This window comes from Cottoperca gobio, chromosome 12, assembly GCF_900634415.1.
Source record: "Cottoperca gobio chromosome 12, fCotGob3.1, whole genome shotgun sequence".
Classification (NCBI taxonomy): Eukaryota; Metazoa; Chordata; class Actinopteri; order Perciformes; family Bovichtidae; genus Cottoperca; species Cottoperca gobio.
Window position 1 is genome coordinate 16624908 of NC_041366.1, and position 25664 is coordinate 16650571.

At 40.3% G+C, this 25664-nt stretch overlaps 1 protein-coding gene across 1 annotated transcript in view; it reads left to right on the plus strand.

The window, feature by feature from the left end:
• hcn1 (hyperpolarization activated cyclic nucleotide-gated potassium channel 1) overlaps nucleotides 1-19927 on the plus strand; it is a 63407-nt gene extending 43480 nt beyond the window's left edge. Inside the window, exons 6-8 of the mRNA XM_029444617.1 lie at nucleotides 3513-3753; nucleotides 9890-10054; nucleotides 16555-19927. Coding sequence (XP_029300477.1) covers nucleotides 3513-3753; nucleotides 9890-10054; nucleotides 16555-17648 — 1500 coding nt within the window. The 3' untranslated portion in view covers nucleotides 17649-19927. The remainder of the gene's footprint in view (nucleotides 1-3512; nucleotides 3754-9889; nucleotides 10055-16554) is intronic.
• The last annotated feature ends 5737 nt before the right edge of the window (nucleotides 19928-25664 follow it).

Consider the following 25664-nt stretch of genomic DNA (forward strand, 5'->3'; position numbering starts at 1 on the left):
CATCTGTCAATATGTGGAAACATTCTGCACAGAACATTACCTGAGCCTCTCTTTCACTTGTGAGAAACAGCCTGAACAGCACAAACACACAGCCACACACAGCTTGAGGATTGACAAGTCACAAAAAGAGGTAATGAGGAGGAATATAGAAGTTTATGACAGAGTCAGTGGACCAGTTTTAAGTTCCAGGCTGACCTCTTCGTATCAGCAGATTACATGGGTAATTAAGCAGGAGGCGGGAGGGACTAAAAAGCAAAGCAAGCGTAGGAATTGTGAAAATCTCTAATGTAGCCCCATTAAGTCACCATGTAGTAATGTGGGGAGTTGCTGCACGATCCCAGACACTCACGGGAGGTGCAGGGATTTAAAAGGTATGACTTGCTACGCAGAATATTCGCAGGCTTAGTCCACCGTGCACAGCAATCCACATTTGCATAAGAACAGACGTGCAAAAGACAAACTGAGTCGCACCAGAGGGCACATTAACTATCTTACATCTCCATGTCACCGTGTCAGTTATGGATTATTTCATGACACTGTAAGTGTTTGTCTGTGTGGCTCAATTTTCTCTGTATCACTGTCAATTATTTTTCCAATAAGGCATGCCGCAAGATAATCAAATTGCAATATTGTTGCACAGTAATGCAGGTGAAAGTAAGGATTCGTTTGTGTTTTGTTGTGCTTCTGATTTTGCTACTTTTCCTCCGTGTTCGCTGGATTCAGTGTTCTTGTTTCTCTTTGTTGGCTCATGAAATATGACAATCTTTCTGTACTACTAACCTTATGGAGTTCAATGTATGTCCCCCCCCGTCCCCCCCCCCCCCCTCACGACAGGTGTGTGGCCTGTTTTTTGTCTCATCATCCATTAGAGAATGAATCCCTTGAGGGTTGATTGAGTAATATGTCTATAATTACTATGGTACGAGCATGCTCTCTCATCTAATGTTTTAAGTAACATAAAAAACAAAAACATAAACTTTAAGGGCACAAGGAGAGTGCAGACCTACGGCAAGGTCGTTTCCATAAGTGAAGATATGTGTGTGTATATCCGCCTCGTGATTTGGATCCGCTCCAAAAAGTAATGGGTTCTTCCTTGGCCTATGCTACACAGCTCCAGCAAGTTTTTTGAAAATTGGGCCAGTAGTTTTTTTTTTCTGTGATCCTGCTGACAAACAGAAAAACAAACAAACAGAACTGAAAACATGACCTCCTTGGCGGAGGTAAACAGAGGCGGCTTACATGAAGTACGGCTTAGAACATGTCAGAAAGGAACAGAGTGTAAAACAAAGAAAAGGAACGATTATGCTGCATCCATACTGTATCACTGCCAGGGCTTTACCTTGATCATTTTCTATTCTCCTTACACCCCACCCTTCACCCCTTCTGCTCTTCTCATCCTTTTAAAAAAGCAAGATGAGTAATACCAACCTTCATGCGAGCTCCAATGCCACCTTTGTAAATGAGCTTGTTTTTGCCAACCCCCATTTAAATTATATCAGTCTAAAAGCCGCCGTACACTTTACAAACAGTAATAAATTATAGCTCACTCGGTTAGATGAATCTTAATTTGTCAGCGAAGCTCCTTCTCTGTTGGGCTCGGCCTCTTTGGCCTCTGTAGTAAAGTGACCGTATATTGTTTTTTAAAGGAAAGGAGCAGTTTTGTTTTTCAAATCTCTGCATCCCTCGTCTGTATCCCAGTCCCTAACCATTTAGCAGCCAGAAATCAATTAATGCAGCTCCATGCCTGACCTATTCCTGGTAGACCGACTGAGACCGCGCCAGCTGAGTCGGGCTGATTGCCGCTGAGTGTCCAGCACAATTTTGGTGGTGCTGACTTAAAGGTCAATTTGGGATCAGAATCAGCTTCACTTAGCAGCACTCAGACTCGCTTTGGGCCGAAAGAGGGCCATGAAATCAGCCCGAGTATACTTTAACTGATTCTGGCATGTCATTTATCACTAGTCCTGCATCAGTCACCCAGGTGTGCCAGATTGAGGCTGCTCATGCAATTATGACTACCTGAGATTCCCATGACAACTCAGCTTCAGTGGATAAAACAGCTTTGGGTTTGGTGTGTAGGTCATAGGTAATGATGCTTACGGCAAAGACCTCGGTTAATCAACCTGGTGTGCAGCTATGGACAAGGGTAGAAATTATTTTAAAAATTAATCTGTTGAGACGTGAGACTTAACATCAGTGGGGGTTTTAATATATATTTTAGCCCATTACTGTGTCCATAAATTCTTTCCAAGAACACTTTACTGGTTTGTATTCGTTTAGTAATGGAAATCAATTCCCACTTGTTTGACCCAGGTTATCCATCACACTGAACAGTTGGTTGCTGTGCTGCAGCTGTGGGCAGAATCCACTTATAAAACTCTCCTTGGTGTTGCTTTCAAGGTCGCTCCCGCATCCAATAAGTGATTGTTTGCTGCCAAAAAGCCTTTAATTGATAGGCTCTGGTATCGGGAAAAACTGGTCAACAAAGACGCACCAGCAGACATGAACTCGAAGAAAAGGAAAAGGGGAAATTGCATTGCATTAAATGCTTTGCTATTTAGCAGCTATGTCTCAGATTTCAGATGTCTAGTAATGCACCCGCAGGGAGAATCTTCCAAGCAGCTCCTGCTCGCAACTGTATTACCACAGAAAGTTAGACATTTCTGGAAGTAAACCAATAACAAAACCAATAAACAAAACACGTAAAAACATTCATTTATATATATAATCATGTGAAAAATATTTTCTGTTGTTCATTAACGGGATACAATATAACATGACATGCAAACTGTTTGCTGTCTCACCCCCCCTCCTCCCCCTGTCTGCCTTTTCTTTCCTCTGTCTCGTTGCCTCTTATTTTCCACCATATGACAAATCTTTAAATAGGCATAGCCAAAGATTGTTTCCCCAAGAGGACTCCTGGCTAGGCATGACAATTGCTTACTATCTAATTCATTAGTTCTGGTGCATGATTGAGGTCAGAGCCCCGTGGCATTAGCTGACACCGGCATCTGAGGCTGAGCTAACATGTCTTTGCGAGCATCCCAGAGATTGGTTATCTCTCTGTTAATGTCCTGTTGTCACTGGAGGAGAGTTATCCCTCATGGGGGGGGTCAACCAACACACCACCGCATATGCCAAGTGCCCCGACTTTCCATCTGCACAGCAACAGAGATGTGTGTGTAAACAGACAACAAGCTCCTAATCTCCTGCTGGGTCTGAGGGGACAGGATGAGACCAGAGAGATGGCCTGCAGCCGGCACCGGAGGGCAAACTCATCAGGATCTGACTCGTGTGCCAAAAAGTTTCTTCTCAGGAGCGATTGGAAGTGCTTTAGAAGTATTAGGGATAAAGCAGCAATACGCATCCAATTCATTTACGCCGGCTGAGATGAAGGATTTGTGGAGGAGTTTTGTTTCAGACCACCTAACCGATGTTCATTTTTCAACTTGCAGGTGGAAATGATTGAATTGTTTGACCAATATTATTATTTCTTCTTTTCTCTCCACCAGGAAATTGTCAACTTCAATTGCCGTAAGCTCGTGGCCACCATGCCTTTGTTTGCCAACGCGGACCCCAACTTCGTGACGGGAATGTTGAGCAAGTTGAAGTTTGAAGTCTTTCAACCCAACGACTACATCATTCGAGAAGGCACGGTCGGAAAGAAGATGTACTTCATTCAACACGGTGTCGCAAGTGTCATTACCAAGTTCAGCAAGGAGATGAAGCTGACTGATGGATCCTACTTTGGAGGTTAGAACTAAAACTTTAACACATGAATTATATATGTGGGTCCTGCCGTGCAAGAACACCATACGCACAGTCACGCATGCATTCCTACAGTATACGGTTATATATCAAGGCACGAGTGTGTGCCTGAGGACTTGCGTTTGATGCTGTCTGAAGTTAAGTTATTGTAGATGTAGATTCTCATTAACCAGTGCTGGACGTTAGTCAGCTTCTGCAGTTACGTAACCACTCATCTGGTTGTTGGAGTAGGCCAAGACGTGGATCAGGCATCCCTTAGGACACACAGAGGATCCTCTCCCATCCTTAAACACACACACACATGCACACACAAACACACATGCATGAACTCTTCTCTTCCTCCATACGTTCCCGCTGCACATACTTGGCACTAACAAGAGCAGCTAGTTGTTTCCTCTGTGTAAACTCAGCAGCTATTCCCTCATTCTATTCTCTCGTTCTCTCGGCATGAGTCCCATTCCCTCTCAGAGAACATTAAAGATATCATTAATGTTTTAATTTCAAATGCAATCTCGTTGCACGTTGTTTACTCAGACACGACAATGTCTGCCTGCGAATTTTGTCAATGTGAAAGCAAAGCAAAATTTCCTATTTTAGAGGTTCTTGCATATTTCATCTCGTGAGGTCATTCCCACTATGAAAGGAGGCTGAGGAGTCTAAGAATACCTTCACTTTGGTGTGTCTCGCTGCGTGCAGTTCATATCTCACAGGCGAGCTAAGGAAGGCAGTGAATCAAACAAAAAACCAGTCGTCTTTTTTCCTGCTTGTTCAAACCACAGGATTGCTGTCATGCCACTAAGTGTGCAAAGCTACTTGTTTTAAAGATGGGATTGCCGCAGGAGAGGGTTCTTTTTAAATTCTGCATGGAGTGGACATGTCATATGGGAAGATATGTGGCAGGAGCAGTACTGTTCAAACTATTAATCCTCTGGGGCTGCAGCTGGAGAGATATTCTGCTAAAGAATCATTGTGGCACAGAACAAGTAGATCTTGTTTAAGAAATTAAGCTGAAATGTTAGGAAAGAAACCTTCGGCCAATAAGGCTCTGACAAATGAATCTTTATGGCAATGAGTGTGTGCATTTATCAAACAAAAAGAAAAGAAACTACAGCAGTTTCATAGCCTATTGTTTCAATCGAGCACTTACAAAAAGATCAAATCTTTTAGCATTGTGTTGCCCAGTGGTGAGTCAAACATGTAATTAACTTTAAACTGCTATACTCAATATTTTAATATTAAATGTGTATCATGTGACAATTTTGAAAAGTGGTCGCTCGTAGTTATCACCTGAATCTGAAAATCTGAAGCCTTCCTCAACTTCATAGTGCGTTTCAGCTGATTGTTTAGCTGTCTGGCAGCAACTTTGTTGTTTCGGTTCACTGTCACTGCTCTTTCTTTCACCGAAAACAACAACCGTGCATTACCTGCTCAGCACCGAACCACAGTCAGACACAGTTAGAGACTAGCTGCTGAACGAAGTGGAGCATTCAGCAGCTAAAGAGCCAGATATTTCCTTCAGGAGTGGGAGGAGACCAAAAACAGAGCTGAAAGAGAATACATGTTGGACTTACATTCATCAGGTGGCTTCAACTGAATGATAATGTTGCTCCGTATGTTCTGCATGTGTAAATGAGCAGCTGTTGGCTAACAAGTTCCCCATATCAACTTAAGAAATGATGATGTGTCAATCTTGTTTCTGCGGCAGTGCAGGTGTAAGGACTGGAATATAACTGCAACTAAAATGCATTGAATTACACTCTGTTAATTGAGAAACCACCTAGTAAAGAACGTCTAAGCTAAATATATTTGTCTGAGCAACAGCCCAACCCCTCCTGAATGTATTTTAGTTTACCAGACAACCCAAAGAAGAGCTACAAATCCTCACATTTTAGAAGCTAGACAGTCAGAGCTTTTCAGGGATTTTTGGATTATCTTTTTCAAGCTTTGTCTAAAACATTTTGAAGGTTATTCTAAACCACAAACATATTAACTCTTATGTTGTTATTTTTGCTGTCTGCTGTGCTTATTCTGTGCAGAGATTCACAAATACCAGCTCAGTCCAGATTGGTTTAGAAGAATACAGAGGAGTTCATACTGTAAGTGCAGGAAGCTAACGGAGAGTTTACAGTGAAGCGTAAGCATCTAAAAGCAGTTTAATAACTCAGGGGAAACATACAGAGAACACTGAGAACATACAGTAGATGTTCCCATTTCATATTTTAATTAAAAGTGTTGTATCTGTCCAAATAATAAAGGTTGCACTGTTCATATTGCTGTGTTCTGTCCGTGCCGGGCCACCTGCTGTTGCATTTTGCCCAGCTGGTATTCTTACCCGTTTGCATGGCATTAGTAGATGAGCCCTGAGTTGGGAGCAGCTGGCTGTACCAGGCACCTCACTCTTCCCCCTTTTTCCCGATGATTCACACTCCCCTTACAACCAGGCCAAGCCGTGGCAAGAATGAGAAATCGTTCAGGGGGGACTGAGACGGACACAGAGGGAGGCAGAGCGAACAACAAAACCGAGCCGAGGCACAGGGAACTATTAGCATAGTGATGAGCTGAACATCTAGGAGGACAGTAGGTCACAAAGCACCTCCAAGCTCGGTCGATGCCATGCCTCCATGCTATAAAGGTATCATAGTATTCACTCCTGGGCCACCGTGAATGGGATTACATATTGGCACGACACAGCTCGGTAGTGAAGTCAGTCTGAGGCTAAGGCACTAATGGAGTATTATGCTAGGACAGTGCATGGATATCCCTATTGGGCTTGAACACCTTAGTCATCTGGGACTCCCTCTCTCCTCGGTCACAACCATGTAAGGAGAAGGGGAGCTGGTTGCCATGGGAGTATGTGACACACAACGTGATGGCACATTCTCCTGGGGTCAACTGTGACACTTTGTGGCTATGGCAACGGACACATGTCAAACTGCATCATGTGACGTGAACACACACACACACACACACACACACACACACACACACACACACACACACACACACACACACACACACACACACAAAGGTCTTTCAGGTGACAGTGCAATATCTGTCTATTCCAAAAGTTGGGTTTAAATGCTGTTAATTTATTAGAGATTTTAACCATTGGTGGGCAAAGTACTCAAATCTTTCACTTATGAAAGTAGTAATACCACTGTGTATAAATACTATGTTACAAGTAAAATTACTGCATTCAAAATGTTACTACAGTAAAAGTATCAGCATGAAAATATACTTAAAGTACAAAAAGTAAAAGTACTCATTTCAGAACAACATTATTATATTATTACATATTATATTATTGGATTAATGTGTTCATCACTTTAATGATGCAGCTGGTAAATGATGAGTTTATTTTTTAAATGTTTACTGTGTATGTGTACTCTAAACCTATAATAATACATGATCAATTATTTGTTGATTATATTTTGTATTATTAATCTCAATCTTCAAAGTAAATAAAGCTTTCAGATAATTGTAATGCAGTAAAAAGTACAATATCTCCCTCTGAAGTGTAGAGGAGTAGAAGTTTAAAGTAGCAGGGAATATAAATATATATATAATCAAGTAAAGTACCTCAAAATTGTACTTAAGTACAGTAGTACTGTCCAGCACTGCTTTTAACATGGATTAGCGCCAGTGAAAGTAAAAGTAGTCATCAAAAGTAATTGAGAAGGATTAACTTCTTGACTTCTTAAATTAAGTTCCACCTAAATCATACATAATAGCTACAACCCACAAATACCCACACATGCATATTTGCATTTTGAGAGAAAGCCGGAACGATTAATGTATAGTGTTAAAACAGTGAACGTAATACGCGCAGTCTAAAAATACAGACTGTTCCTGCGTTCTGTCAGCTCATTGTCAGCTTTCATGTTCTCAAACAATCACTCACAACTGGAGTTCAGTTTATTCTGACACAATTGATAAGTACAGTTCCTCCTGAGTCCTCTTCCAACACAGGACAAGGAGAGAAGTGGATGCTAGGAGTGTGCTGTGCTTCAAATCCTGGTAGTGTAATGTCTGGGTTGCATTCAAGGCTGTTGCTTTATTAGTGTCTCCTGCTGGTAGTAAAATAAAACCTTGTTTATGTCTGGGTAAAAGTTCTCTAAATGATACTAGTTAAAGAAGTAACATATCTTGTTGAGAGTCTGATGAGAAGACACCGCTCTCATGTCTATGAATCAAATATGAAGCTAGAGCTAGCTAGATGGTTAGCTTAGCTTAGCTTAGCATGAAGACTGGAAGCAGGGGGAAACAGCTTGTCGGGCTCTGCCCAAAGGTTAAAGAATCTGCCTACCAACACATGTAAAGCTCACTAATTAGATGAGTAACAGAGTTACCTCTGGATGTAACCACGTAGCAACATGCTAACATGTAGCCTATCTGTCTTTGTGCCTGCCTCCGCTTCTCCACCCTTTGTGGAACTACACATAACAAGACACAGGTTTGCCTTCCTCTCTGTCTCTTCTTCTCTGTGTATCTTCCTTTGTTAACAGAGGTACCACTTAAATGGAGCTTTTCCATCATTGCAATACTAACACCTATTCACACCCACAGCTTGAGGGTGTTGCTCTCACACTCCGCGCTCTATTTTCATGACAGCTCGCGGTGTGGCCAAGTCATCAAGACAACTTAACATTTAACGATTTAATGAAGATGGAGGTTGTGCTGGAGATTGGACAGAAGTGCAAATGTGGGTGGAGGTTGAGCCGTGTTGGTGGTTGAACAGAAGCCAAGGGAAGTTGATATTCAGAAGACGGGTATTGTTTTGCAACCGGATAAAGACAAGAAATAGTGTAGGATGAAGGAACGGGGGGCGGATAGAGAGATATTGAACTTTCTGCCTGGTGTCTCTGATTCATGAAAACACTGCGGAGATCAGGCGCTGTGAATGTCAGGTGTTAGCATCACATATCATCTACAGCAGCACACATATTCATGTATTTACTGCAGGCGAAACAACTCAAGCTATGAAATTCAGATATGTACACGTCTACGGAGGCAGCAATACTTAGATTTCCTAAACATATGTTGCATAAAATCATCGAAACTGGATTTGAGTCATTTTGGTCATTAACATTTTAGATCCCATTACTTTAGGCGGAATCAACAGCGTGACCTTTTTCTCTCAACAGGAGTTCATGCAATCATCTAATTGCTCTTCAAATCATTTTAGTACTTGAATAAATTTCACAAAAACTGAAAGATTATATATTTCTTATGAATACAAATTTGTTTTCCCCCTTTCTCCTGCCCCATTAATCATCTAACGACCCTTTGGAGGGTTCCCAACCACGGGGCTACACTGAGTCACTTTACATACAGTAGTTAAAACTTGTTCCACCTCGACCTGCTGCAATAAGTAAAATGTTACTTACACATTGATGCATCATATATACTGATATAATAATCACAGGGGGGCATTGTTCTGTGAATATAAGTACTTTTACTTTTGAGATTTTAAGTACATTTTTCTGTGGGATTTTAAATGGAGTTTAACTTGTAATGCCATTACTACATTGCTGTAGGGTATCTGAGTACTTCTTCCACCACTGATGAAGATTTATTATAAGGCTTTTAATCATATTATCGATTATTTCCCCATTCATACGTGTATATTACAGGCATATATTGTCTTTTAGGAGAATCTGTCACTTATAATCTCAGTAATTAAGTGTTTATTACATTTAATTTAAGAGGTAAATGTAGCTACATATACACACATGGGAAACAAATAGCACACTGTGTTATTATCTGATGCGAGAGACCACAGGGGCCGAACAGGAGAACAGGAATGCCACGTTACTATTTTGTAAAGCTGACTACTGTATCATATCATGGGACCATTAGTCCTCTTTAGAATGATGAATCATCTCAGCATAATGCAAGTGACAGCACCGCCGATGGGCTTCTCGTTTTATTTACATTCTCATTAGCTTCGGCTCCTGCACCTTTTGTACTCGAGGTTCATCTGTAAGGTAATCTGTACGGCAACGACTTGGATGATTTCCTTAATGTCCCTCTGCACTTCAGTTCCTGCTTCTTTATGTGTCAAATGTTTTATACTCTCACTCTCTGTCCTCCTTTGTCTCCCCGTGTTCCTGCCATACAGAGATCTGTCTGCTCACCAAGGGCAGACGAACTGCGAGCGTGCGTGCAGACACCTACTGTCGACTCTTCTCCCTCTCTGTTGATCATTTCAACGAGGTGCTAGAAGAGTACCCCATGATGCGACGCGCTTTCGAAACTGTCGCCATCGACCGATTGGACCGCATTGGTAAGACCTGCCTACATCTAACTCCTGTCCTGTCTGATTGGGAATCTCCTGCCTGTCATCGTGCCTTGTTGTCTTGTCTTTATCAGTATTCGTTTGCCTTCTTCCTTCATAAAAGCATTGTGTCTGCCATCTTGTGCTGCATGACCTGTATGCTATCTTGGTTTTTCTTTCTGTTTTTTTACTTCCGTCTCTTTCTTTGTCTTAAATAACATTAAAGAACATTTTGTAACCAGCATTAATCCTTCCAAAGAACCAAAGCAGTGTTTTGTGGTTGGATTAACTGGAAGGCAGTGCATGTCGCTGTCCGGGAGGGAGTCAGTTCACCCCCCCTCGTTGGTTTGGTGTTGACCCCCCCGGGGCTGGATGTCAGCGAGTGGATGGAAGCTAACCTCACATGCATGTGTGTCTGGCCCTCTTTCCACTCATCTGCACTCCTGGGTATGAGCAGCACCCCACCCCATATCAGAGTTCTCCAAATCAACCAGACCCTGTAAAAAGAAACAAAGGGCACGTCCAGGTGACATCAGCTGTTTCTGGCTCTCACTCTCCGCAGAGTTTCATTCAGCTCCTCGTTAACAATCATTCCTTATTTCCACTCTCTGATTCTTAGAAGAACCTGGCCATGACAGACTATAGTTGAATAAGTGCTAATGGCTCAGACACATATATTTGTTACAGTTTAAAAAAGGGCACATGTATGTAATACAAACAGGGCAATAATTCTGTCGCACATTCCCCCACTCATTCAAATGTGTTCAGTCTGCTCTAATACTTTGATTGGAACTTGATAAATATTAAATGTAGACAATAATATGTAAGCGTTATCCAAAGGGATAATATTTTAACTGACGGAAGTAGAACGTGTGTCTCTGTTTTTGCTTATGTTTTGCTGCATTAGAAATATAATATGTATCTTTTTGAAATGATAACTTTCTCCTTTTTATACATGAATAACTTGATAATAATAATTCAGCACATTTCATGGACCTTTCAGTGTTACATTCAAGCAATAAGAAGGATCTAGCGAATGTACTTTAAGTGTACAATGAGGATTATTTCATCATGTGTTGATATCTTAGCACTGTACATATCTTAACCCGTTTTTATAAGAAAATTAAATCACAATTTGTAAGTACAGATTTAAAACGCTCAGTAATGTATGAATAGCACACGTTTAATTCTTACATTATATTATTGTTTTCTTCGTACGCTCTCAACGAGGCTCGTTATGCTCGTGCCTGCGCTGCAGCGAAGGCTCCTAATGTTGGTGTGCTGTGAATATTCTGACAACATCGTACAAGTTAGTGTATTTACACCTGTGACGACTAGCAAACGCAAAACGTATTTGTTAAATTGCAGAAGGATGCTCTACGATTAAATTAGTTATTAAGGCTAGTGACTAGGTTAATTACTGGTTATGGATACATTCATGTTTTATAGAGCACTCCTTCCTCCTTTGTGACACAGAAATAGACATTTTACAACTTCTTATTATTTCTTATGCTAGGAAGAAATGGATTTTTTTAATAAACCGCTTTTGAAATGATTCGTGGTTCATATGATTAGTTTTTATGGCTGCGAACACGGACAACCTGAGCAGCTCATCATCATAAATGATGGAACAAACAGAACACTTTTAAGCAATATCACTCGAATACAAAACGTAAGTTGAATTTGCATAATGACAGTGTACCAATGTTGTCTCATATCAGTGGTTAAGCTTGCAATATGTATCTACTTTTTTATATCTGTTATTGTTGTTTTTCTTTGCCATGGCTTTGTATTTGTGTATTATTTTGCCTGACACAGGCACGTCAATATTGAATTGCTTTGCAACCCGAGTGTTGACTCAACATTGAAATACTGTAGTGTCAGGCAACTCAGCAACAAGCAACGAACAATAGATTTGGAACAAGACCGCTCAGAATCCAAAATCACTGTTGAGGCAACCTTTTCTCCTCAGGATTACGTTCACTATATGGGGGGGGGGGGGGGGGGGGGTGGGGTGCCTGGATGACGGGGTTATATCAAAACATATCTGTGCAACTTTCACACCAAAATTCATACTAACCTTGTTTGCAAAATGTTAAATCAGAGTTTTTTAAAAGTGTGAGGCGGGCCTCCCTAGTGGGGGTACACAAAACATTACGTGAAGTATCAAAAGAACATCATATAGAAAATCCTAAATGTGTGTGATTTGGTTGGAGACAGTTCAGAGGGGGAGGGGAGGCCCACAGTCTCAAACTTTGAAAACACCTGGTTCATATTAAACTACTACAAACGGATGCATTGCTGTATGGTTACGGAAAATAAAACTTCTTTAGGGAAAGAATGTGGCCATGTTTAAATTCTTTACGAACGACAACGCTGATCTCTAGTTTGATACGAGGCACAAACCTCTGGGGGCTGTCCTCGAATAATGCATATGAACGTTATTCAGAGGAGACAAGGTTGCATTTATTTTTTGGACTAGCATTAAAATAAAACTAAAGTCTTCATCTGCCCTGAAGTGAAGTGTCTTCACGACATAACGTACGCCGTTTGGCCTCAACAGTCCAAATCTACATTTGCCCTTTTTCACGAGAGCTACCAGCTGAGTTATTCGATCCATCCTTTCAGACTAACCATGAAGGGGGTTTTGTCTCATACGAGGGAAGATACTTTGTCATGATCCGTGCTGGTTGTATCGTTTCTATATATATATATATATGAACTGCATTTGGTTACATGCTTGTCTTGCTCTAAAAAAGGAAAGAAGAAAAGTATCCATGCTTGAAACCAATAACGTGTTGCACATTTGACATTATCTTCTATCTATCTAAAAATTATTTGACCAGGAGTCCGTCTTGAGACGAGCACATCTCGTTTTCAAGAGTGTCCTGGCCGACGAGTAGGCATCAGGTAAACACTTTATTCCAATTCCAATATGCGAACAGGGACAAATTGACCTGTAGAGGCTTGCTAAATGGATTCGGTCTCAAATTCATCCTCCAAGAGTTTGACCTCTTGCTGGAAGTTACATTAACTGTATAATTCCTGCATCAGTGACACATAACTCAAGTCACCCACACCAAGTCCTGCAGATGTTTTGATGTACACATTCAAAATGTCAACAACTAAGACAATCAAAGAAACAAAAGAAATCTCATTCAGTGTCACATGCCATGTTTATTTTTGAGAGATTTTCACAGAATAATTCGCTGGATTATGAACACATGTTTTATTTAATCTTTGAACTCTTTGTTCAAAGTGTATCCACAAAGTCATGTCTGCAGATTAGTAAAAGCTTTACTAATGCAATGCCACACACAGTTTATTTTTTTTTACATGCAGATATCCCATTTCATTTCTTTATTCATGTTTTCACCAATAGACAAAACTATTTTGTTTCTGATTGTCTGGCTTGAAATATGAATTTTGTCTTTTGTTTAAATAATTTGGGGATAAAATTTGACTTTTCTGACGCTAATCAAAGGGAAAGTCTCAAACTGTATTTAGACGCAGCTCCAGTTGTGTCATGTTGACTACATGTGGAGGGCAAACGTTTATTTAATCCATTAAGAATCATTTTTCACACACATTTACACCAGTTATCCTCTAACTAAGAAGTTCTAAGAAGTTTTTTACAATAACTCCAACAAGAAGAAAACATTTCCTGCAGTGACTCACAAAAGAAAAGAAACAAATTATTGGTGAAATTATTTATCAAATTTCATTGCGAGTCAGAATGAAAAATGTGTCTCTGTAAGGCCTTGAATGCATCTCTAAATTTGTGTTTTTTTATTTAACAAATACAGCCTTCATTATTTATATGATGTTTGTGAACATTATGATGTTTGTGTTTTGCTTGTTATTTTTATTTGTGTGTTTGGTGTGTTAGTTGGCTTTACAACAATTATGTTTTATGTGTCAGATATGGGTTAATTATGTCTTAATCTTTGAAATTAATTGGTTAAATTTGTATATTGAACTAACCTCACTGTTACTATTGTGCGAGGAAAGTCAGATTACTGACACAATACTGCAATTGTATTATTTTAAAAAGGTGATTTGACCCATAGCTGATCCATTTTTTCTCAATTTAACATGTTTTGTATGTAAAAAAAAAAAGAAGAAACATTTAATTAATCATTAGTGGTGTTTACATTTTGTTTATATTTTTGTTTTCATTTTGTTTTTAAGGGATAATAGTTGCATTTTCTGATAATGTTTCAACGTCAGTTTATAGATCAGGTAAACTGCATTTTGCAAACATGTTCAGAAATGACTACCGGCATTCATTAAAAAAAAAAGCAGTCCAGGATATTTAGAGCAGAACATGTGCAAGTCAGAGTCTAAAGTTTATTATGAGTTCTGTCTGTAGAGAAAACTATTTAATGGTCAGAGCAGGCCGATGTGCACAAATCAAACTCGCGTGTTACTGTAAGTGTGTGTGCGTATATTTCATACTCTGAGATTTACTGTGATGTAGTTTAAGTTCCACTAAAAGGTTTCCAGCCTGGCGTTTGGTTTATAGTTCTTCAGCTTCTGAGAATTAAATGCATAAAAGTTTAACTTGGCTTTAAATTCCTACAGGACGTATACCTAATCTACCCTTGCATATTAGACTTTCACAGACATTCAGATTATCTTTCTCTCTGTTGCTATAGCCAAACTGAAACTGAAAACAGCTGCTTTCTAGCAGAAGATCTTAAAATAACTTTAATGTAAGTGTATATATAGCTTTAAAAGTCTGTACTTTTACAAGTGTCTATTTATCTTTTGCACAGCGTCGCCTGAAAGAGAAGAAAAAGAGGATAAAATGTCAAAGAGAGATTAGAGGAGGAGAGGAATAAGAGCAGGCCAAAAGGGCAGCTCTGATGCCTGTTGCCCTGAAATCCTAAGATTACCTCGGTGTCTAGCGACCAGCAAACATTCGGATCCTCACAGGTTCTATTTGGAGGAATGATACGAATGTGTTGTCCTTCCAATCGACAGAGTTTAGCTCCGTCATCTTTAATGCCTTGAAATCGGCATTGTAAGTCTCATAGTCAGTACGTGGTGCGAGCTTTAGCTCTCAACCCAACCCTGTAGTGTCTGTCGCAGTCAAAATGTCTGCGAATCCTAACATCAATCCTTTTATAGCTGAATGCATGGCTTGTTGGCAGCCTCGAGAGGAGAAAAGCATCCAGAAAATGCTGCTCGACTGTAAACTCGGTGCAGAAATCTTCTGCCCTCAAGGACAGGGCTTAATGATTGACTGCGGCTAAAGCCTTCAGCCCACTCAAAGTCAACTCCGTCTTCTTTACCGACAAGTAATGCTTCACGGCCTGTCGATACACAAGGTCAACAGTGATTACAGGAAACACATCCTCTAAATAAATTTGGACACAGTCATTCAAAAGTAAATATGTTAAATATATAACATTCTTTGTTATTATTGTCAAACGTGGCAATTTTTGTTTTTCTACAAAAGACCCGTTTTCAAGACATCTTTCATGCTTTTAGTACCACTTAACATTTTACCACAGTTTTGTTCCCAAAACCAAAAGAAAAGTGGTCGATTGGTTTAAAGAAGCCATCTGTCAAACTTGTGTTATCCCGGTCTTGACTCGCGACGAAGATTTACAGGCCTGTGGGCTGAAATGACCTTTATAGTGCAGAGATAAGCCACTTTTAAATCCAATTTGTTTACTGTATTAAGAGGAAAAAAATAATATCATTTAATTTAGCAGACAAACTCACCCTAAAGTATAACAAAACAGTGTGTTTCCGACTTTGTATTTATTACAATTCCGTGCACATTTTAATGATAAAGGTAACAGCATACTGTGGTAAGATGAGTAAAGATTAGTTTTCCATAAAGGTATTTAATGTATATTAATATTCAGTCTGTACCCACTGTGCTAGTGTGTTAGGAATAAATATGTGTGGCTTTGTTTGCTTGTTTTTATTGTCACTGTTTATACTTTTTTTCTTTTTTTTTTTAAAGGTTCTTGTAATTGTCCTTGTGATGTGTTTGAGTAGAGTTGTTATTGTGATTTAACTAGAATGTAGCTTTCAATATTTTAAGAGTTTAGACTTTTTTTTCTCTTAACTTCGACAAAAACTGTCCAGTAACGTGATGTGTGGGTTCAACTCATCAGTATTCTTCTGTGTCTCATCGTCCACATCCACACCTTCACCGTCTACGCTATCATGTCATACTTTAGTGATCTTTGTCCCCTTGTGTGTCCTTCCATCGTCATTACCATTCAATGTCCTTCACACTTTATATTCAATATGACAAACATTAGTGAACGTGAAAAGATGCAGCTTGTAAATGAAAGACTTGAAATCAGTGTGAATTATTACAGTAATGGAAAAGAATTAAGCTTCTCTATTGAAGCTGTGGCGACAAAAACGTACAAGCTGCATCTTTTATTATTACTGTCCTGTATCTTGCCCTTTTCCTGTGGTTAAGGGCAACCAAAGTTTGCCATTGCTGTATGTGCTCACCTCTCCTGACTGCACCCCAACAGGGAAGAAGAATTCCTTGCTGCTGCAGAAGTTCCAGAAGGATCTGAACGCCGGCGTTTTCAACACGCAGGAGAACGAGATATTGAAGCAGATAATCCGTCAAGACAGGGAGATGGTGATGATGGTGGACCGCAAGCAGTCAGTCAGCGGGATGAACTCAACACCAATGTCAGGAAACTCCATCCTTAACTCACCAGCCCAGCCTCCCTTCGTCACTGCCTTCGGCACCAATCAGTTTCAGCAGTCCTCTGTTCCCCTGACCTTCAGTGCTTCAGCTATTGCCAATGCCTCTGCTGCCCGCATGCTGCCAGCCGCTGCCGCTGCTGCCGCGCTGGGGGTTTACCCTGCTTCCAGTATTTCCCATGGCAGCCTGAATTCCTCCTCAATCAACCCACAGACCCCACTCCAGCAGCAAGGAGCGATCATGTCGCCCTGCTCCTTCACGGCTGCTATGTGCAGTCCGCCCGTGCAGACCCCTCTGGCTAGCCGGAGCTTCCAGTACGGTTCGCGCACAGGCTCCCAGCTGTCACTTCTCCAGCAGCCCATGCCTCAACCATCTCTATCCACACAGCAGCAGCTTGTCCAGCAGCCTGCTGCGTCAACTGCAGCCGCAGCCTCTGCAACGCAGCAGCCGTCACCTCAGCAGCAGCAGGTCCCTTCGCCTCAGCGGGTAGACATGCACAAGAGCACACAGGCTCTGCAGTCAGGCAGCTTGAGTCGAGATGTCAGACATTTATCGGCCTCCCAACCATCACTGCCACATGACACGTCTCTAGTGCCCAGAGTGCACCCAGCCTCAGGAGACTCTCTGGCCTCCATCGCGCCACCAACGGCGGCAGCGATCCAGGGAATGAATCTGCAGAGTGGCATCCGCACCACAGTGCCCCAGCGTGTCAATTTATTCCGGCAGATGTCGTCAGGAGCCTTGCCCCCGGTGCGTTCGGCCGCGGCGGCGGCAGCTGCGGCGGCGGCGGCGGCAGCAGCATCATCATCATCCTCGACCCAGCACAGGGAATCCCCCGGATCTAGGAGAGATTCTGTCCTGAGCAGTACGGAGACTGAGCAAGACAAAATGCGTTTTGCATCAAATTTATGATCCCATTTTTCTCTTTTCATTTTTTAAACTTCAATATGTTTCAATTCATTTTTAAAAATGGAGATACAACAATAGAGATAAAGATGAGGGACTTCAGCATTTTTGTTTCTCTCCAATTGTCTTCTAAAATAACCTCATAGAAATCCTGTACATACAAGCCCTTGTATTATATTTTAGACACATTGTCTCCCTAAACTTAAGAATGTATATTATACAGATACATCTCTTTTCTTTTACGCCATATATATATATACATATGTATATATATACTGCTGTATGTATGGGTGCGTGAGTGTGTGTGTGTGCGTGCATGTGACCGCGTGTGTAAAATCCAACTAGAATATTTGGCAATGGCAATTTAAAAGCTGTAGTATAAACATGAGTCTTCCTTTCTGAGAAATATAAAGAATTATATACAATGTATGAAGTTTATTTATTTATTTTATTTTTGCTTTCTGCATTGTGGATTCTGACAATGACGATTTCTTTTTTTTCTTTTTTCTTCTTCTTTTTTTTCTTCTTTTTTTTTTCTTTTTCTTTTTTTCACCATTGAGGAAGAGAAACATTATCTTCTCCTATTAAGCAGCTTTAGGCACCACTGTGGAATAATACATGCAAGCAACTCTGACAAATAATCTCAAAAAGCACACACTCATGAAATGAATCTCGTACCAGTTTCCTGAACCCTCATTTCAGAAACCAACACAGACACTGTAACTAAGTGTTATGTTGCTCTCTGCAACAAAAATACCGTATGCTGAGCCACTATATCCCCACAGCGGCTCACGTACAAACCATGACAGTGTTATGGGTCCAAAGGGAATAGATAATAGAAATGCTGCTTTCTTTGTTTATTTTCAAGGAGAATGGAGAAAGATATGGATGGATGCTATTGTTTTCTAATTTCTAATTTCAGATGGCTGAGATGTTACGTAATGTTGCTTAAAAATTCTGTGTATATTTATAATATTTATAAACTAAAGATTATCACCATTATGCAATAGACTGTGACATAAAGATTACCTATATGTGTGCTGTAAATAGTTTTGTAGATCTAGTATTTACAGATACTGTGTGGTGCATTCTCTATCATAACAATGTCTTACTTCTATCAGGAACCTGGATATCATCTATACGCGAAAAAGGTTTAGTGACAAAATACATTATGTTTCATAAGAGATAAACGAACCTTAATGCAATAGCTAGCACTACTTGATGCTGAGAAATGCCTGATTGGAGGACATTTAGGATTCCCTCTCTCTCTATGTATACTATTCCTAGCCCTAGTATAGTTTTTGATTTCACATCAAGTGAACATATACGATATTTACCTACAATACACAACTCGTTTTCAAAGTCATCCTATTGAAAGTAAATGTGTCTTTTCTAATTGCCTCACTCCCTAAAAACTGCGGAGGATCATTTTAAGAATGATTCTTTGGTTTGTATTACGGTCAAAATGTATTGTTCGAGGATGGAAATGGGGCCTACATTTTATTTTATTTGAATTATTTATTCATCACGTCTTTTTTTTTTTTTTTCTGCTTCTTGAGTAAAACCGTACTGTACGCTGTCACATCACAATTATCGTAGTTGAAGAGACCGGCACGACTTTTTCCAACTCATACGTTTAAGGTTTTAGACGTCAGGTATCCAGTCACTCGAGTGTGGAGGGCGGACATTTTCACCAAGAGGTGTATTAGTGCTGCAAGTCAGAAAAAGAAACGCTGGTTTGCATTAAGGTTTCTGTCTCATGTAAATCCATTATGTGGGCTTAGTACTCTAAACTGACCTGGGCTGATGTTGAGGCAGGAAAGCAAGGTCAAGCCAGAATATTGTGACTCTTATCAAAAAGGATAAAAAGCTATTTGGAGTATTTTAATCCTAGAATAATAAAAAAAAAGTATTTGACGACTCAACTAAAATAAGCCAGCCATGACGGCTTACAGGCCATTTCCCTGCACGTACAGTACATTGTCGTGCACGAGGCCTTCGTACAGCGGGTCACGCGTGACAACAGTATGCTGCTGTCGTGCAGAATTTAGAGTCGTAGTTTTCACGGCGCCAAACATCCCATCAGTTCAAAGTGGCTAAGCCCTCTGAGATACCGTTTTAAAAAGATTACAAGTCTTCGCTACAGATTGTGTCGATAGTGTACCAATACAGTCTACCCACCAATGTCATGAAAGCATGCACTGTCACAAATACTTAAAAAAAAAAAAGATACTATCTCAAAAATGTTGACGTTAAATGTAATGTTAGATTATGTTTTGTTCATTGTCTGTCTGCCTAGACGTTCTCTGTGTGTGAACAGAAGCATTGACTTTTCACATGGACATTCTTAAGTATTTGTGCCTAAACTATAGCCATGTTCCATCCTTTTGTTATGAGTGTGAGCTCGGTGCGTACGAGGGGTGGAGGGGGGGTGGGGGGTGTGGCAGGCACTTCTGCACAACTGCGCATTCATTCTTACTATACTCTATGTGTTCTATGTCTCAGTGTTTTAGACAGGAAAGGAGTAAGCAACGATGGCCGATTGGTATCTTTACTTGCAATGTGAACTTCTAGAGGCAGGTTTTTTCTAACATTCTCGGTCAAGCTATATAGAATATTTAATGAGGTCATGTACAGTTAAAAAGAAAAAAAGATCAATCTTTAGCAGTAATATCACGCTCAATGAGACATTGTACAAATTCGGAGCACCTTTATACTTTTCTTTGTAGCTAGCCACTGATGTTTGGGTTGAATATTGATGTGTGGAAGGAAACTGGCCAAAGCGAAACATTCTAAGTCATTGTTTTTTGTTTTAAATTGCACTTTCTGATTTATTAGTAATAAAAAGAAAAGAAAAAAGGTACAGATTCTTTCAGCTAGGTTAGATGTTGAATGAGCTAGCGAGGGAGCAATATCCCCGAGAATTTGTGCTGCCCTGATCCTGTATGAGGTTCTAAATGAGGGGGAGATGTTCTATAAAACGAAGAGCGCTTAATCGTGAATATGCCATAGTGTATTGGAACTAGTACACAGTCAAGATGGATGGCAGCACTGTTGCTTTGTGCTGTTTTTGATACTTGCCTTTGGAGGGAGAGCTTCCCAACTATGTGCTTTTTTCACTATACCAATCACAATTAACATACTGGAATGGGCATTAATGGTGATGTACAACACAAACTAATGAGCTTACGTATTAGCAGTATAGAGACTCTCAACAAACCAGCACATATATTTGTATATTTCTTTTTGTTTGTTGTTTTATTGGTTTGAGTAAAAAAAAAGAAAGAAGAAGAGATGCAAAAAGAAGTGAGAATAATGATGCCCAGAGAGGACAAACCAAATGTTTATTTGGGTTTGATGACCACAGGTTTCATATGTTTACTGATGATATGCGCAGTGGAGAGAGGGGCAGAAGCTACGGCGAGCTGCTCGGTCCTCTTAAACGCCACTCACATGGTCATTGTTCAGCTCATTTATGTAATCCAAGGCTTAGAGAAAAAGAACTATCAGTCGGTTACTTGATACAGAAGAAAGAAAGATAAATGTAAACTTTCTTACAACAATATGCAGACAAACAGTGTTTGTCAAAAAATCTTTTTGATTTTTTTTTGTTTATTTTTGTTTGTAAATAATAAACCTTTAAAATATAGAAAATAAAAGACATATTGTCATTTAAAAAAAAAAAAAAAATGAGTATGTGTCATTCTATTGTGGGACAGTGTGCGGGGGTGATGGAGACGGACGCTTTTTACTCATTTACAATTTGATTGAGGGAGAAAGTGGAGAAATGATTTCAGAGACGAAGCAGTGATGGAGAGGGTCATCGAGTATTTAGGAATAGTGTCTGTCAGCAGTTACAGGCGAGGTGAAAAATCGGTCCATGTGGCCACCAGGGATTTCCATTCATTACCTTCAAATCCAGTTATCAGTCATAAAGTCATCATACAAAAGATGGATTTCTCTGCATGAACATGTCCTCATGGATGGGACAAGTTACTCAATGCCAATGTGTTGCTTTTTATAACTAACAGAACCGTTCTCATGTGAAAGATACAGGATTTAGATCTGCATAGAGCTGCAGCGACTTTATTAATATTATCAATTAATCAAAAAATGATCTGCAACTATTTTGATTGGTTGGACAAAACAAGACAAGAAACAATTTCTCTAAAATGTTATATTTAAATATTTTCCAGCCGTTTTCCACACTTTTAATGAAATCTCACGAATGAACTTGGAGAACTTTTAAACTGCGAGGTTGTGCGTTTCCTCCCTGCCCAATTTTAAAATTGAGCGCTGCCCAAATTGCACGGGTGGTTTGCGGTTACCTTTTGAAAGCCGGGCTCACGGTGGGGTGGGTGGGGGGGGGGGGGTTACACCGGGGTGACGCACGCTTCAGTTGATCTGGAGCTCAGTTATCAGAGACACGCTGCCCTCCATTAGGCATTCATGCCTCATTAAATGTGATTAATCGTATTCAGGGAGAAATTAATTTTTCAGTTTGTGACTTAAGATGACAAGCAAAGTTTACAAAAAGCCATCGTCACCGGACCACCGTCACAGTAATGCAATATTAAATAATATAAAGAATATATTGACGATGTATCCCTTGAGGAATACAAAAATTATATTCATATCAAAATTATTGGATATGTGGTCTGTCTATAGTCTTAGTACTGTATATATATATATATATGTGTGTGTATATATATATATGTGTGTATATATATATATATATATATATATATATATATATATATATATATATATATATATATAATATATATATATATATATATATATATAGCTGAGATAAGCAAAGTATATAAAGTAAGTGGACTCACTAGCTTTCAACCTTATTCAGCAATTTGAGTTTCCTTAGTTTCCATCACTGACTGAAGTTTAAAGCTTAAGTATCACACTTGATGCAGACGTGTACATTGTACAGTACTTAAGTTTATTAAAAGAGGGTGGAATGGGATGTGGTTGAAAGCTTTTGAAAAGGATGTGTGGACCTTTTCTAAATCTGTGTTACCATTCTGCGAGCTACAGTGTGCTGCAGGAACAAAGCACATCCATTCATCTTCCGCTCAGCTGATAAAACTGTTCAACTTCTGTTTAATTATAGAGAAAGCCAGGCTTAATGGGATGAATTAATGGCCTGATTAGCATGCTTAAACACTGGTAATGGAACTACAGCCAACATTATTACCCCCTATAAATTCTTTTAAAATAGCAATATAGAATATGAATGGGAACACAGATTTTGGAAAGGTACACACACCTCTTTCCAAAGCTTTCAACCACATCCCATCAGACCATCTTATTCTAAATTTAAAGAGGTAGAGGGGTTGGCAGGGCGCTCTGAATTAAACATCCAGGACCGAGAACAGTGCAAGCTGCCCAAGTCCACCTGAGGGGAAGAGAGACGAGCCAACCAGGGTGAGTGACATCCATAACACTGAGCAGCACTGAGCAGCGCTTCCTCACTGCTGTTTCATTCTATTTAGTTACTACGAGGAACTTTTAACTGGGAAACAGTGAAACACAATGTAAGACTGATGTTTCTATATGACCTACATAGGTAAACTAGACTGTCAGTGTGTCTATATATTCTTAAGGTTAGTCTTATTCCAGGCGAAATCAGACAGAAATCATGCAGGCTCAACATAACTCCTTCAGCCCCGACTCCAGCCAGGAGCAGAGCTTCGCATCGCTGCTCCGTCGTCCCCGCTGGGAGCCAACACCGACGCCACGCTGCTGGGGGGCCCAGGCCGCGATGCTGGGCTCCGCTGATAGCAAGGGATACATGGAAGACCCAGGAGTGAGCGGAGCAGACTGTCAGACCCTGCTGCAGTGAAACGAAACGTTTTCCAGAGGGAATCTGGTGCCCGGAAACACTTGACTCTTTTGTCCCGAGGGACCGCTAAAATCAACTCGTAGCAGCTTTAATATTTATGCTAGGTCAGAGAAAGAAGCGCGACAGAAGCTACAACTTCAACGTCACATTACATTGCATGTCCAAAGCGACCACCAATAAGTGCAAAGAATCATGAAGATACAAACTCCAAACAGCAAGAGTCTTATATTTCAGCTACGGTCCAGTCTTGTTGTTTATTGCACCATCAGGCTAACACTCAGGCCATGGCTTCTTTCCAGACAGCTGTCAAACCAGGTTGTTATGAATACATTAGCACGTCTAACTCCCAGTTTGCACCTGTCAACATCGGTAAAACAAAAGGTCTCTGATCCAAGCATTCCCTTTATCTGTTCCTCCCCTTCATACCTTGTTGCCTAGTTGCCCTCTCTTGCAGACCCGGATGTATACAGTAAGGATTAGTCGGGGTTATCGCCTTTGAAATGAGACTAAAATAAGATCACAGGATTAGGCTTTATCCTCACTGATCCAACCTCGAGGTTGACAAATGTGAAGGTATTATATGTGTAGTCTATTACTATCGTTGCCTGCATGATGATACCATCTATGTAGCAATCATGCGCTTGAACATACGCTTTAACCTTGGGGTGACCCTGAGATGACTTGTGACCTACAGCTACATTTGCTTGTCCTTTTAGAATGATGTCATCCTAATAATAATAATATACTGTGGATTCAATTATTCAGGATTGTATATCAAAGCATTTTATTTAACCTGCACCACTAGGGTCAACAATCATGCAAGTTAAATTATACCAAGGGCAGCTACAATAGAGGCTATACACGTGTGTGCTGAAGCATTTCCATTTTGGAGTTAAGAAATAATGGATTTGATATTTAATTACTTTACCATTCAGATATATTTTTAATGAATCTGTAGAACAAAATGGTCATAACCTTTGATTTATATGGCAAGAGTTAACTATTTATCAAGGGCTTAATGAGCCACTTTAATGGGTTTGGTGGCATCTCTGTGCTGCGCTCTTAGATATGTATTTCTATAAAAGAAATCATGCTGCAAAAAAAGCCTAGAAATAACACACAGTGAGTATAACCCACATACAGCAGTAACAGCTGTTGCAATCCTGTTTACACTGAGAGAATTTTTTTAAGGCTCCATAAAAAGAAAATATTCTCACATGCCTCAAAGTTCAGCCTCATGTTTAGCATCTTTGGTATCTTCCACTAGAAATTTAAATATTGTTTGGCATTTACACACTGGCCCAGAGGTTAAATTAAAATGGTACAAACTGTGCAAATGCTCTTCTTTTATCCTTGTCTGAAACCGTATGCAGTTAATTACTGCACGCACAGCCACACTTGAAAAAAAAAAAAAGGCAACCCCTTCCGTTTTGTCCTGTTTGTCCCCGTGATCGAATTTCATCAGGCCATTCAAATCAATGTCAGCTTAACTTCCTTCCCTCTATGTCGCATTTCCTTTTAAACAATCACCTCGAGACATTTTGTAACATCAAGAAAAGTGAGCGACGGTTCTCAGGTGCCCACGTAAAGGTCACGCCCACCAGGAGAGACAACCGTGGTAATCCACAAGGTCTGATCCGAAATGAGTCACATTTATGCAGCTTTCTATTTCGACAGCAGTCCACAGATTGATTGTGGACTGCGTTTAGAGGGGTCACCTCCTTTTCTAGTTTGTCCCACGGTCACCCGCCTTCTTTCGCATCCGAGTCAGACTCATTTTGCTTTGTCTGTGTGTGTGTGTGTGTGTGTGTGTGTGTGTGTGTGTGTGTGTGTGTGTGTGTGTGTGTGTGTGTGTGTGTGTGTGTGTTTACTCGGTATCTGTGCACGCACTGATGAGATGCATATGTTCTGGCTTGTTGGGCGAGAGCTTCCTGGGAGCAAAAACAAGGGACTGATTAGAATGCAGGAGCAGCCTTTCTTTACTGTCTGCATCTGCCCACCCTATTTGTCTAGATCACACACACACACACACACACACACACACACACACACACACACACACACACACACACACACACACACATACACACACAATGCACACACACACACACACACCAGCCGGTCTCTTTCATGTCAGGTTTATGACCCTTTAAATATTTGAC